General features: G+C 33.3%; 1 protein-coding gene across 1 annotated transcript; it reads left to right on the top strand.

Moving 5' to 3' along the window:
• Positions 1 to 9,833: 9,833 nt before the first annotated feature.
• On the top strand, positions 9,834 to 15,472 carry LOC122319426 (UDP-N-acetylglucosamine transporter UGNT1-like). The gene is made up of 10 exons (XM_043137489.1): positions 9,834 to 10,210; positions 10,788 to 10,864; positions 11,729 to 11,890; positions 11,975 to 12,108; positions 12,995 to 13,125; positions 13,216 to 13,260; positions 13,382 to 13,479; positions 14,312 to 14,419; positions 14,741 to 14,797; positions 14,924 to 15,472. Exons 1-10 carry the CDS (start codon positions 10,042 to 10,044, stop codon positions 14,996 to 14,998), a joined length of 1,056 nt encoding a protein of 351 aa, XP_042993423.1. The 5' UTR covers positions 9,834 to 10,041; the 3' UTR covers positions 14,999 to 15,472.
• Positions 15,473 to 16,633: the final 1,161 nt, after the last annotated feature.

The raw sequence follows: 16,633 nt of genomic DNA, 5'->3' as shown, positions 1-16,633 counted from the left end.
TTCTGATGCTATTTATGACTTGGCGAGTCTTGGGACTCGCTACTCTTCCTCTATTGTTGCTTTTTCTCAGCGGCTACAAGCCAAAAATCACGAAGTTGAAAAGCTCAAAGAACAAATTGTTGTACTTCAACGAATTGTTCAAGAGTCTCACACAAGGGAATGAATTATTTGACAGAAGAATAAACAGTTGAAATCTTTATTAGATTCTTCATTCCGCTTGCCGGTTCCCATGGATAAGAATGACATGATATTGTATGAAGAGAATGAGCGTCTCAAACATGAGGCTAAGAATCTCAAGTTTATGTAAAAGTATTTAAAAAATCTATCTCTATTTTTATTGACTCTGGTCTATCTTTTAAGAGATATTCATAGCATGCATCATACCTATTTCTCTTCTGATTATACATAATCTATCTTCTGGTAAAGGTTTTGTGAAAATATCTGCTAACTGATCGTGTGTGTTTGTGAACTCTAATATTATATCACCTTTTTGCACATGATCTCGAAGAAAATGATATCTTATTTCAATATGTTTAGTTCTAGAATGTTGTATTGGGTTCTTTGAAAGATTTATAGCACTTGTATTATCATATTTGATTGAAATGTGATTATACATGAGTTTAAAATCTTCAAGTTGTTGCTTCATGTAGAGAACTTGAGCACAACAACTACCCGCAACAACATATTCTGCCTCAGCAGTAGATAGTGCAACAGAATTTTATTTTTTACCAAACCAGGAAACTAGTGCATGACCTAAGAAATGACATGCTCCACTAGTACTTTTTCGATCTATTTTACAGCCAGCATAATCTACATCTGTGTAACTGATTAGATCGAAATATGTGTGCTTAGGGTACCATAACCCTAGGTTAATTGTACCACTAAGATATATAAAAATGCGCTTAACTACAATTAAATGTGATTCTTTTGGAGATGATTGAAAGCGTGCACATAAGCACATACTAAACATAATATCTAGTCTACTGGCTGTTAAATATAATAAGCTACCAATCATACCTCGATATATTTTCGAATCAACTGGCTTACCGGATTCATCTTTATCAAGTTTAGTTGATGGACTCATTGGTGTTCCAATTTCCTTAGCATTTTCCATCCCAAACTTTTTCAGTAATTCCTTAATATATTTTGATTGATTGATGAATGTCCCACTTTTTGCTTGCTTAATTTGTAATCCGAGAAAGAATGTAAGTTTTCCCATCATGCTCATCTCAAATTCTTCCTGCATAGTCTTAGCAAAAACTTGACACATATTTTCATTAGTAGCAACGAATATTATATCATCAACATAAATCTGAATCGAAAGAATATCATCATTTTCATATTTAATGAAAAGAGTTGTGTCAATTTTTCCTCTTGAAAAACATTTTTCAATCAAGAAATCACTAAGTCTTTCGTATCAAACTCTAGGAGCTTGTTTAAGTCCATATAGTGTTTTTGTGAGTTTGAAAACATGATTTGGGGAAATATGATTTTCAAAACTTGGAGGTTGCTCAACATATACCTCTTCATTTATAAAACCATTTAAGAAAGCACTTTTAACATCCATTTGAAAAAGTTTGAAATCTTTATAACAAGCATATGCAAGTAGCATTCGAATAGCTTCTAATCTTGCGACAGGTGCATATGTCTCATCATAATCGATTCATTCTTCTTGATTAAAACCTTGGGCTACAAGTCGAGCCTTATTTCTAGTAATGACTCCGAACTCATCTTTCTTGTTTCTAAAAACCCATTTTGTTCCAATAATAGTATGATTTTTGGGTCTAGGAACAAGTGTCCAAACATCATTTCTTTCAAATTGATTCAATTCTTCTTGCATAACTAGAATCCAAGATTCATCAAGAAGTGCGTCATCAATATTTTTGGGTTCAATTTGAGATAGAAAATCAGTATGATTGCAAATATTTCTAAGAGATGATCGAGTACTTACACCTTGTGAAGGTTCTCCCAAAATTTGTTCCACTGGATAATCTTTCACAAATTTCCACTGTTTGGTTACATCTTGTTTTAAATTTTGATGATCTTTCCTGATGGCTCCATGTTGAACTTCCTCTATTGTTTTCTCTTTGTTGAGATTGAGACTTTCCGTATTATTTATACCTTCTGTTTCTTCATCAATAGATTTCTTGAAGAGTGAAGAATTAGATTCATCAAATACTACATGCATAGATTCTTGTACAGTCAAAGTCTTTTTATTGAATACTCTATAAGTTTTACTATTAGTAGAATACCCGAGAAATATACATTCATCAGATTTTGCATCAAATTTGCCTAAATTATCCCTGTCATTCAAAATAAAACATTTGCATCCAAATACATGAAAGTAACCAATGTTGGGCTTTTTCTCATTCCAAAGCTCATAGGGGGTTTTATCTAATTTAGACCTTAGCATAACTCTATTTATAACATAACATGCAGTATTTACCATTTCGGCTCAAAAATAACTAGGCAAGTTGTTCTCATTGAGCATTGTTCTTGCCATCTCTTGAAGAGATCTATTTTTCCTCTCTACTACCCCATTTTGTTGAGGAGTTCGAGGAGTAGAAAAATTATGCACAAAACCATTTTCATCACAAAAAGTTTCAATATTTTTATTAACAAACTCTTTTCCCCTATCACTTCGGATACTTGAAATAGTATAGTCATTTTCATTTTGAATTCTCTTGCATAACTTGGTAAATGCATTATGTGCCTCATCTTTATGAGTAAGAAAGATGACCCAAGTATATCTAGAGAAATCATCAACAATAACAAATGTATAATATTTTCCTCCTAAACTTGCAACTCTATTTGGTCCAAAAAGATCCATGTGTATCAGTTGCAATGGTCTAGTAGTGGAAATATGTTTCTTAGTTTTAAAAGAAGTTTTTGTTTGTTTACCAAATTGACATGCATCACAAATTTTGTCTTTAAGAAAATTTGTTTTTGGTAAACCTCTCACAAGATCATTTTTTGAAAGTTTGGAAATAAGTTTCATATTGGCATGACCTAATCTTCTATGCCATAGCCAACTAGTTTTATTTTGAACTGAAAAGCAAATAGCATCTTGTGAGGTAATTTCTTCAAAATCGATTGTATAAACATTATTGTTTCTAAAAGTAATAAAACAAATATTACAATCATGATCATTCAAAATAATGCATTTATCCATTTTGAAAGTAACTGTAAATCCTTTATCACATAATTGACTTATGCTCAAAAGATTATGTTTTAAACCTTCAACAAATAGAACATCTTCAATTATGAGAGAAGATTCATTACCAATTTTACCTATTCCCACAATCTTCCCTTTCGAGTTGTCTCCAAATGTCATGTGTCCTTCTTCTTTAAATCTAAGATCAAAGAACTTAGTCTTCTCTCCCGTCATGTGTCTTGAACATCCACTATCTAAAAACCACTTATTTTTGCTTGTGGATGACTTCATGCATACCTATAAAAACAATTAAAATGATTTTTCTTGGTACCCAAGTTCTTTGGGTCCTTTATTTATTAGTATTAGAATAAACAAGATTTTTAGGTACCTATATGGCCCTAATAGTCATTGTATGATTTCTTCTAATAGGACAAGTATGATAATTATGACCATTTCTATTATAAAAATTACAAATAGCATGTGACATATATGAAAAACTTGAATGATTATAATAATATCCTTTTTTGACAAAATTATTTTTATGAAAAGAATAATTTTGAATATTAGTCTTTGATGTAGAATGATTATCAAAGAAATTTTTATAAGGTTTGTATTTTTGTTTTGGCATATATCCCAATCCTGCCTTGTCAAAAACACATCTTTGATTACCAAGAAGTTTTTCAAAATTTCTTTTTCCATTCGTAAAGTTTTCAACAATATTTTCTAAATCGGTTTTCTTCTTATTCAATTCAAGATTTTCATCTTTCAAAATGATACTTTCTTTTCTTAAAATTTCAATTTCGTTTGTTAAAGAAGAATTTTTCTTTTTCAAAGCAGTATACTTGATACCCAATTTTTCAAATTCCTCATAAATCTCTTCTAAAACATTTTGCAATTCTTCATATAAAGGATTTTCAATATTATCAAGATTTGTTACCTCAATGTCATCTTTAGCCATAAGACAAAGATTTACTGATTCTTCATTACTTGCTTCACTATCTGAGCTACTTGAATTATCATCCTATGTAGCTTTCATTGCTTTCTTGCCCTTGTTTCGATCTTTCTTTAGCAGAGGACAATCTGGCTTGATATGACCAGGTTTATTGCATTTATAACAAATTAAAGTGTCATTTTTACCTGAATCTTTCTTGGAAAACTTTTTGAAGGATTTCCTCAGAGGAGTTCTATTTTTCTTCAAGTACCTCTGAATTCTTCTTGTTATCATCGCAACTTCTTCATCTTTATCGTCATTTTCCTCATCTTCATCACTTTCACTTTCATGAGGAACAACTTTAAGTGCTAAGCTCTTCTTTGGCTTTCTTTCTTCTTCTTCTCTTTTCAATGTGTACTCATGGGTGATAAGTGACCCGATGAGTTCATTGACTTCGAGCTTCTTGAGGTCTCTAGCTTCAAGAATCGCTGTAACTTTTGATTCCCAACGTTTTGGTAAAGAGTTGAGAATTTTTCTTACTATCTCCACCTTGGAATAAACTTTGCCAAGAGCTGTCAAGCTATTTATGATGTTAGTAAAACGAGTGTGCATACTAGAAATAGATTCATCATCATTCATCTTAAACATTTCATATTCATGAGTAAGAATATAAATTTTTGATTCATTGACTTGCGAAGTTCCTTCATAAGTTCCTTCCAAGTTATCCCAAATTTCCTTTGCCGTAGCGCAATTCATTATTCTATTAAACTCATTTCCATTAAGAGCATTATATAATAAATTCATAGCAGTTAAATTTAAAGTATAAAGTCTATCGTCTTCACGATCAAACTCTTCTTCTTCCTTTTTGACCTTCACTCCATCAACCACTTTTGTTGGAATATAAGGTCCATTTACAATACATTTCCAGATTTCTCTACCTTGAGCTTGAAGAAATATTCTCATTCTAACTTTCCAGAATGAGTAATTATCTCCACAAAAGAGTGGAGGCCGACTGCTAGATTGACCTTCACCAAATGAAGTTGCAATGTTAGCCATAAGATCTTAACTCAAAAGATAGTAGATTGACCTTCACCAAATGAAGTTGCAATGTTAGCCATAAGATCTTAACTCAAAAGATAGTTAATCTTATAATAGAGCTTTTAGCTCTGATACCAATTGTTATTGATCATAGGCCGCACCTATGTCACCTAACAATTGTACCTACCAGACTAGCCGACCACCGTCTCTACCGGTGCACCGTCACTCATGATCGGAGAGTCTTGCTTCGGTGACACAGTCACAAGTGAGAGTTCTCATGAGTGATCTGTCTGTATAAACAGTACAGGTCAACTAGCTCTAATACCAATTGTTGCCCAGATGATTAACATAAGAGGGGGGATGAATTGAGTTGTAAAAAAAAATAACAATTATAAATCAAATATATAATATAAAATATAAACAAAATATGAAATAACAATAAATATAAAGAGTAAGGGTAAGAGAGAAGCAAACTCAGTATGTTAACGAGGTTCGGCCCCACTGCCTATGTCCTCGCCTCAAGCTACCCCTTGAGGATTCCCAAATTCACTATTCAACCTCCTTCAGGTGGAGATAGAAACCTATTACACCTTTGAACAACACCGCTACAAAGGATCCGTGTAGAACACCCTCTACACTGGCAATCACCTTACACGTGGTGATTCAACTATTCCCCGTGTAGAATACTTTCTACACGCACAAGGGTTATACACACCATTTTTCTGATACAAAAGCTGATAGTGGGTAGGTTATCAAAAAACACTCCTCAATGAGTGAAATAAGAACAATACAGCGTAAACTAAATCTCTCAAAATGAATAAGGATTAATGCTCAATGCTCAGAGAAGAGAAAATGAAAGCTTTGAATGAATATTGTATGCTCTTGGTGTTGTGAATGTGAAACTCTCAAATGATCTATTTATAGACATATGAGACTTCATATTCAAATTTAAAAAGATTCACATGTCAAAGACAACATCATTCATTTTTTCAAAAAATTCAAATAAAAAGTTCTTTTTTTTTAATTGTCAAAGACAACATCATTCACTTTTTCAAAAAAATCAAACCTAATCTTTTGCTTTTGACATATGACAAAATGAGCACACTTTCATTTTCAAAAAATTCAAACCTAATCTTTTACTTTTTGTATATGACAAAATGAGCATACTTTATTTTTCAAAATTTTTAAACAAAATCATCTACTTTTTGTATAAGTTTAAAAAAGCATCAATCACTTTTGAAAATATTCAAATAAAACATGCACATGTGAAAGATGACAATCAATCATTTTTAATATTTTCAAAGTTCAACCCTTTAATCAAGGCATGCACATGCAAAAGATGACAATCAATCATCTTTCAAAATTTTCAAATTTAATTTTCAAAAATATTCATGCACATGTAAAAAATGTATTTTAATACTTTATGATAAAATATTAATTTTGAACATTAATCCTAATTTTGAATTTTAAGAGATTTACAACATTACTCTATGACTTTAATGTGAACTTGTTTCCTTCTTGTTCATGCTTGGTTCTTTGATGTGCTTGATTCCATTGTGTGAACAACTTGAGCTTGAAACTCCCTTATTATTTGAATTCATTTGTTATCATCAAAATCCATGTGTAGATTTATAATCAAATGAAACTTGAAACCTTGGGTTCAACAGAATATATTGTGAACGTTTGCATTTCATATTGCTACTTCAGGAGCATACTCGATATTGCTACTTTAGGAGCACATTCGAGACGTTCATTCAAATATATATTTTTTCCACAATTTCAATTATGCAACTTCAGGTGCATAAATCATAATGAGTTTTTGGTACAAGTATCACTCATATGAGATACTCAATAAAATTATTGATTTAGGGCGATCCTTCAGGGATGCTTCATTTCCATTCTCAGATAAATCATATCATCAATAATTTATAACAAGTATAAAAGAATAAATAAAACTTTCATTACTACAAAACATTGCAGAATATAAAAATATTTTATAATAAGATAAAGGAAATACATTAATTAAAAAGGAACACTTTCATGATCAACTCTACCATTTATTTCAGGGAATGATATAGAACCAGTAGGACGTGACTGGTGATTTCTTAACAAAAACTCATTATTTTGCTCAGCTAATAGAAGACAAGATATAAATTCAGAATATTTTTTGAACTTTCACTCTCGATACTACTGCTGCAGGAGCACATTCGAGGCATAAAAAGTAGTATATTTCTTCTCTAACAAGTTATCATCAGTGACTTTTTCACCACATAATTTCAATAGCGAGCTAATTTTAAAGAGTGCAGAGTTATACTCACTAACATTCTTGAAGTCTTGCAACCTCAGGTGCAGCCAATCATGATGAGCTTTTGGGAGGATTACAGTTTTCTGGTGTTCATATCTCTCCCTTAAATCATTCCACAAAATACGTGGATCTTTCACCGTTAGATACTCAGTTTTTAATTCTTCATGAAGATGGTGCCGAAGGAAAATCATTGCCTTAGCACGGTTCTGCAGGGACCCTTGATTTCCTTCTTTAATTGTATCTCCTAGGTTCATCGCATCCAGATGGATCTCAGCATTAAAGATCCAAGATAAATAATTTTTTCAGAAATGTCAAGAGCAACGAATTCTAATTTTGTAAGATTTGACATTTTTTACATATATAAATCAGGAATATAAAAATATATTGAAAAACTTACTTGAAGTTGAGGACTACTAGCTTCAAAATCGTCAGAACTTTCGTGCTAATAACGTGTTATAAAATCATAGAAAAGAGAGCCATTACGTATTATAAAACTTTTAAAAGGAGAGAGAAAGACATAGAGCTCAGAAAGGTTATGAAACTTATGAATTTCTTAAAGAATTCAACGATATATATAGGCGTACAAAGGGGACTATGTTAGCTTACTATGCAGTACTATGCTAGCACTATGCACTGTGCATATGTCGACCATTCACTATATCAGTTACTATGCAGTACTATGCTGGCACTATGCACTGTGCATATGTCGACCATTCACTATGCCAGTTACTATGCTGACACTATGCACTGTGTATATATCGACTATTTACTATGCTGGCACTATGCACTATACATTTGACGACTAGATAAATATGGTCATACAATTCAAGATAGTTTATAACACTCTTATTATTTATTAATTATTCTTTTCGAATTTAATTTTTTTAAATTTTGTTATTTTATTTAATTGTTAATAAAGTAACTATTAGTTAAATTATATATTTTTTAAATTTTTTCTTAATGTTAAAAGATGTTAAAAAAATACTTAAAAATAATAATAATAATATAAAAAACTTTAAATACATTGTAAGTAGTAAATAAATAGTAACATGGTAGTAAGCCTAACCCTACCACTACCCTTATTCATTATTCATTTTCCTTTATGAGTGTTAAAAGAAAGGTCATGTTACGTTTAGATGTTGAGTTGAGCTAAACTGAGTTGAACTAAATTTTTTATAAATAGTAGTGAGTTAAGTTGGTAAAGTGAGTTATATGAGGCCATTTAAAATGAGTTTAGATGTATTTAAATGTTAAAATGAGTTTAATATTATTTATGAAAAGTTGAAAAAGGTTGTAGATCTCACATATAAAGATGTATTGAATTAAAAAAGGTTGTAAGTCCTACATATAAGGAGGTTTTGAGTTGATATAAGTTTAGTAATTTAAGAGTTAGGTGTTTGGATGTTAGACCCAGTTTAAAATTAGATTGAACTGAGTTGATTTCAATTGAATCTTACAACCAAACAAGGTCTAAACCGTCCTCTTGAACTGTATATTTTTTTCCTACTAATAAGAAATAACGAGTATATAATTTACATTTTAGGCTGTTATCCTACTCTCTCTCTCTCTCTCTCTCTCTCTCTCTCTCTCTCTCTCTCTCTCTCTCTCTCTCTCTCTCTCATTAGAATCAATTTTGATATTCACAAATATTGCATCACTTGAGAAATATAATTGAAAATAAATAATATTTGTAATTGTAGAATATGCAAGTGCCACACAAATTTTTTTTAAAAAGTTAGTTAATATCAAATTTACATGGAAAAAAAAAACTAATTTGTTAATATTAGATCTCGTTCATTTTCAAAATAATTACATGTTACTTGTATATTATACGACTGCATGTAGCATTATTCATAACTGAATATCTAAATTTTTTATGTGCTTTCATTCTTTTCATTAAGTAAAAATTATCCATGTGATATTATATATATGTAAATTATTAGTTATATAAAGTTTTTTACATGTTTGAATTGTGTGAATCATGTAATATTTGTAACTAGACGAGATGTTTAAAAAAAATATTTTCGTTGAGTTCGAAACAAAGTTAAACATGTTTACAATAAGATAATTTTAACACGTGTGATAAGAGATGACAAAATCCATATATAAAGAACAACACATAATTTTTTTTATATATGTCATATTAGTAATAAAAAATTGAATACAAAGAGCATATATACAAAAATAACCTTATAAGCTGAACTATAATTGGCTACAAACATAATATAATGTGAAATATTGTTTTCATTTTATCAAATTTTATTATACTATTTTAGATATTAAAATTAAATAAATGTATATTTATAAATTTATTTATTGAAATATACACTAATATATAATTGATATGAAAATATCAGATTTAAAAAAAAAAAAAAAAAAAAAAAAATCCTATCCGATTCAATTTGGATTTGGGCATGCGCGGCCATTGCTGACATTGCCTCCCCGTCGGAAATTTCCAATCCATAGGACGGGCGCTCTGAGTGCTTGACTTGACCCGATCCAAGTTTAGCTAATCATCTACTTCCGACTCGTCTTTGAAATAGGTCATTCGGTTTCGCCGGCGACGAAAACCTTCATTTCACGAAGAAAGAGATACACTTGGCAGAGGTAGAGATGTCTTTGAAGGCTTCGAGTTCGTCGAATAATCTGATACTGCCAGTGTCGGATCCTCCACGCGACGAAGAGAGAGGCAAACTTCTCAAAGGCGATGAGAAGCTCTTCCAAGGGTCTGCCATGACCAAACGAGGAGCCTATGCTGCAATCTCTTACATGTCTTGCGCAGGTATATCTCTCCAATAGATTTGAAAATAGAGCTTCCAGTTTCAACATTGTTTCGATTTTTATCCTATCTAATATGCCTCAGAATCTTAATGATCAGTGAATTTGGAAGAATTTAAATTTCAATCGTGTTCTGAATCCAGTTTACTTATTTTTCTCGTCACGGTATGTTTCAACTTAGTTTGTTTATTAAGGTTTAACCTTATGAAGGTAATAAAATTGGGTGCGAAATTCTCTGAGAAATGAGTTTCCAAATTTCTTGCTGTAATCCATGCTAGGATGCTGAATTTGATACATATTTTATCCTGCTAATTGCTGGTTTTCTATAAATAGCTGTAGTATCCATGTCTTCTCACGAATTCGCAAGCCTATAGGCTATAGCTTAACCAAAATCACATTAGCTAAGGTAGGTGCGTTTGCGTTGTTCAATTGGCATACTGCCATTGAGAGATAAAGTCAAGCTTATTTGTTTGTGTTCGTGCGACAGGTGTTCTCGAGAACATTGCCTCATTTCTCAAAGCGTTTTCAGACACATCTAGTGCTACTCTTAGATTTTAACTTGTGTCCCATTTACCCTGCAGTGCTCTTGATATTGTTCAACAAAGCAGCTCTTTCATCCTATAGCTTCCCAAGTGCAAATGTCATCACACTTTTTCAGGTATTAATTGCAAAGTATAATGAATGAATGAAATAGTGCTTTTGAAGTTCTTAAGTTGCCAAAGTCTTGTATTCCATTTTCCCATTAGATCTTTTATGGATTGTAATGGACCCAATACTAAGGTCTCGTTTGGATGTTGAGACGAGATGAAAAATCTGTGAATAGTAGTGAAATAATTTGAGTTAAGATGTTTTATGAGGTTTTGGGAAATGAGAGAAAAAAAGTTGAATACAAATATTATAAAGTTAAAATATTTTTAGAATATTATTTTTGTTTTGGGATTTGAAAATGTTGAATTGTTTTTCTGTTTTGTTTGGAAGTTTGGGAAAGTTGTAATGATTAAATGAAAAAGTTGAAAAATTGAAGTTGAAAAGTGTTTGTAGTCGAGTGATGCTTGGATGTTGTGATGAGATGCATAAATAAAGTATGATGCCATCAAAATTTTTCATGTTTTTGTCATTGTCTCTGTCGTCTTTGATTGATCCCCTCTGATCAATTTATTGGCTTTAATAAATTGCAAGGCTTGGCTTTAAATTTTTTTTTTTTTTGATAAGTAAACACGGTATTATTAATAATAATAGGCATAGCCCAAGTACACAAGATGGTATACAAGAGATAAGACCTTTGTAATTCATTATCATTGGCGATTTTTTTACAAAGTATATTTTTGTGTCTATTTATTGGTAATATACTCCTTCTCTCTCTCTCTCTCTCTCTCTCTCTCTCTCTCTCTCCCAGAAAAGAAAGTACATGCTTTATGTTGCTGTTCTGCCAAATCTACTAGTTAGGCCTTGAAGTTTGACTGCCAACGGCATAAATGTTTGAAGATTGATGTGCATATTTTTAATTTTGTTTCTACTGCAGATGATATGTTCATGTTGTTTTCTCTATGCAATGAGACGCTTGAAGATAATTTCTTTCACAGTAGGTGAATCTTTGACCGTGTCTGACAATTCAACAACATTTGTACCATTGAAGACGTTAAGGCACACCTTACCTCTTGCAGGAGCCTATTTGCTTTACATGGTAGGTATATTTCATTATGCTGAAAAAAACATTCTTTTAGTCTTTGAATCTTAAGTACATTATTCCTCTATATCTCTTTGAAAGCTGGCCACTATGGAGTCTGTCCGTGGAGTAAATGTTCCCATGTACACTACCCTCAGGCGGACTACTGTGGTATTTACCATGGTTGTGGAATATATTCTGGCAGGGCAGAAGTACACATCTTCTATTGTTGGAAGGTAAATGGCTTTTTATACAGCGATTTCAAACTTTTTCCTTCAAACAGTTCACTGCATAAGGTACTCAATTGTCAAGGGTAGCCCCGTGCATTTTCTGTTAACATAATTGATTAAAGATCAATTACAATGCTAGTAAGAATTCAAAGATGATTAAAGTCCTAGGGGTTGGCTCAAGTGGTAAAGGCCTTGGGCTTGAGGGTATGCTTCCCCCAGGTCTTAAGGTTCAAATCCCATTTGGTGCAAACAATCTCTAGGGGCCATCGGACTGGGGGATTTTCCCATTGAATTACCTGAGGTATATTTGCAGGAAACTCCTTGCCGAGCGCCTATGCACCCCCGAAATTAGTCGGGATGCTGTTCCTGGACACCCGATGCCAATAATAATAATAAAAAAAAAGAATTCAAAGATGATTAAATGAAAGGCTTATGATCGCTATTTTTTGTATTAAACATGCAAGATTTGCTTTTAAGAAATGAGAAGCCTGGTTCCACACATAATTAAACAATTTTCCCCTCTTTAGATGACAGTATAAAGTAGAATCTTGCTCACTATATTAGTAAGACGATGTGTGTGTGTGTGTGTAATCCTAATTAAGATATTCAGCTTCATTATTGTAAATTTCTTCCTTGTTACTCAGGCAGTTAACATAAGCGAGAAAAGTCTTATGCAAAAGGTTGTTGTTGGTAAAATCTTACCATTTGTAGTGAAAGATTAAGTGTATGCCATGTCTCTTGTGCAGACCAACCCATATTGCACACCCTCTAAGCCCTTTAGCTTCATCATTTATTAAACCTTGTGTTACTACAGATAGTCGTGAGACATTTTACTTGAATGCCCAAGTTTCTAATTCCCTCATTTAACTGAAAAATTTAAGAATGTTATCAGTGTTGGATTGATCGTTCTTGGTGCATTTATTGCGGGAGCTCGGGACCTCTCTTTTGATGGATATGGCTATGCTGTTGTTTTCTTATCCAACATCACCACAGCAATATATCTGGCAACCATAGCTCGTGTTGGTAGTACCATAACCTTTGAGAATCTTTGAATGGCATTTTCTCTTTGCTTGCTTTGCATCTTTTTAGATATTCACTGTTTTTTTTTCTCAGGGAAATCCAGTGGTCTGAATAGCTTTGGCCTTATGTGGTGCAATGGTGAGCTAACGGTTCCTAGCCTGAATTTGTCATTTGAATCTCATATTTTTTCCTGCAAATAAAGTGATGCATTTATTTTAGTCTATCTATGACACAGAACAATAATGCTCTTCTATTACAGGAATAATATGTGGACCAGTTCTGCTGTTTTGGACATTCGTTCGGGGTGACTTGAAGATGACAATTAGTTTCCCTTACTTGTTCTCACCTGGTTTTTTGGTACTATTTGCTCATTGGTGAAATCTCAGATATATATACACACGCATATGTGTATAGATAGATATGTGAATATATATGTTTATATATATTTAATGGTTGGAAGTCATCTTGAATCTACATGCATGTTCTTTGTTGCAGTCAGGAGGGCAGCTTTGTCCAATATTTTCCTGTATATACACCAATATATCTTGATTTTCATCCTTGAACAGTATACCTCTTTGTCTATTTTCCCTTTTTGGTTATTGTTGTTTAAATTTCTTTCAAACTGTCCTGTTTGCTAGTATGGTTACTCCTCTTATTGTCCCCAACCACCCTCCCCCTCTCCCCCAACAAATGCATATTTTTCTTGAAGCTGTATACAAGGTTAGGGAAAAATCTTCCATCAGAATGTCATTTGTTTTTGGCTCATCTATTTTATTCCAATACATAATGCATTCGCTGTCTATTTTATTAAACTTGGAGTAAATCTCCTGCGCTGAATTTCTTTAGAGAAAATAAACAATCTCTGTTTCTGTATGTGTGGTACACGAGCAGGAAACCATGCATCTATGTGTTTGCACATGCTTGCTTGTGCATTAGTTTTGTAAACAATGACTTGTGGTATTGTGGGTGTGCTTAGATATCCTACAGGATCTTCTCATTGTTTTAATCAATCAAAGGTTTGAGTCTACTAATGATGAGTCTTTTAAGTTTAGAGTCCTACTTTATTGTGGAATTATTGTATTCAGTGTTCACGCCGATATAAATAGTTGACTAGTGCTTGCTCATGTCGTTACTTATTTGGATGGTTTCTACAACCATGATGCATAATGTTTTCATTCTATTTGCGCAGGCTGTGTTACTTTGTTCATGTATATTGGCTTTCTTCTTGAACTACAGTATATTTCTGAACACGACTCTCAATTCAGCACTGACACAGACAATTTGTGGAAATTTGAAGGTTTGTTTTGCCAACTTTTCCTTGCATCTTGCATGTACTTGCACACGGTTTTGTGGCTTGAGATATGACGGTGTTGTGTGGTACCTACAGCCGTAATGCACATTTCTTGTCTATTCGAACTGGCCAAGCCATTAATGTAGGGTCCAACCAGTTAGAACAAATATCATAAGAACTTGGTCAAATGATTATAATGTATATGGTTATTCACTTTTCCATCACGCACAAGTGTCATAATTCTGTTTATAAATATTATGCATCATTCTTTGGGCAAATCATTTCTATTCTCATACTGATATTGGATGGGTCATTGGGTTCTCACAGGATCTTTTTACCATTGGGTTTGGCTGGATACTTTTTGGCGGGCTTCCATTTGATTTTGTGAGTACAAAATGCTCTAGCTCAGAGGACATATTTACTCTGTGTGTGTGTGTGTTTGTATTCACTTCTTTTTTCCCATTATTGCTATTGTAATGGAATCTGAAGTCCGACATGTTCTGTTTTCAGCTGAATGTTATTGGGCAACTTCTCGGTTTTATTGGCTCTGGTCTGTATGCTTACTATAAGCTCGTGGGGAAATAATTTCTCAAGCCATTCCATGGCTGACCTTTTCATTGGAGATAGTGAGTTTTTGCCATATTGTTTTCTCCTCCAATCCTGGTTTAATTGCGAAGTGAGATACACTGGTACAACGACGACAACGACGAGGAGAGGTTTCTGCAGATCCAACATTTTTCAAAGGGATCAAAACCTGTGTATTCGGAATGAGTTTATTTATAGACGGGTGGATTTAGGAAATAAAAATGGCATCTAGGCACTCTCAAAGCCATGCCAATGTAATGTGTCTCGAGTATGCGCTTTGTAGCATGATGATTCTTTATTGATCCCTCTTCTTGGGTGTGATGTTTTATCACAGCAAACATTGAATAGGCACAAAATGTAGGAGAAATAGGTGGTCAGAGATTCTTAGTCTGAATACAAAATGTAATAAATGGACTTTATTAGATCATACGTCAAATAATCTCAATTTGACCAACAATGGCGATCTTGTTTCAACTCTCGTGTTACGTGCCAATTATATGTTGTAATAAAAGAAAAATAAATCTGGCCAATATGAGGTGCCAGTAACCTCCCTCACACAATATTTGAATAAACACTCGATAAAACTTCATTGATGACTGTAAAAGAACTTAAATAGAAGATTGAATATTCTAGAATAACTACCCATAAACAACGTGGCCCCACATAGCCTGTAACTTCCTAACAAATAATCATAACCCACTTTGACCAAGTCTCACGTACTGGACTAATAAATAAACGTGGCTTATAAGCCTATAACCCACCTCCTGACTTAACAATTAAATGAAGGACTCCAAAGACAAAATAATTACAACTCATGCCACCATATAAATTCCTCCTAAACATCCCTAATTCGTAACCCTACCCTTAAGACATCAGCTCCTGGTTCTACGCTGCGCACCTAACACTTCTTCCCCCTTCAAAAGATCTTGCCCACAAGATCTGGGTATTGCCTTCGTAGATCATCAATATCTTCCCAGGTAGCATCTTCTATATTTGCTCCTTTCCATTGAATGAGTAGTTCAGCTCCAACCCTATGCCCCTTTTTTTTGATTCTTTGCTGTGGGACCTGTTCTGGTTCAGGAATGAGAGTTCCTTCAGTAGTGACTTGAGGAAGTGTTGGTATAGGCTGGACTTTATCTCCAAGATGTTTCTTGAGACATGAAACATGGAAGGTAGGAAAGATTCGAGATTCTTTGGGAAGATCTAGTCTATATGCAACTTTTCCAATTTTTCGAAGGATTTGAAAAGGCCCGTAGTAGCGAGGTGAGAGCTTCAAGTTTCTTCGTATGGCTACGGACAATTGACGATAGGGCTTCAATCTCAGGTAGACCCACTCTCCTTCCTCGAATTCTCTGTCGGTTCTATTCTTATCAGTATAGTATTTCATTTTGTGTTATGCTTCCTGCAGATTTTCTCGTATCAGTTTGGCGATGAAGTCCCTGTTTCGCAGTTCCTCCTCAACTGCGTGCACTCTGGTTGTTCCTGGCTCATAAGGCAACAATTGGGGTGGAGGTTGTCCGTAAACAGCCTCATATGGTGAGATCTGAATAGAACTATGCCTTGTTGTGTTATAAACATATTCTGCTAAAGGTAGCCATCGTGCCCAATCCTTTGGCCTGTCACTGGAAAAACATC

This window comes from Carya illinoinensis, chromosome 8 (assembly GCF_018687715.1).
Source record: "Carya illinoinensis cultivar Pawnee chromosome 8, C.illinoinensisPawnee_v1, whole genome shotgun sequence".
NCBI lineage: Eukaryota > Viridiplantae > Streptophyta > Magnoliopsida > Fagales > Juglandaceae > Carya > Carya illinoinensis.
This window is presented reverse-complemented; position numbering and strand designations above follow the sequence as displayed.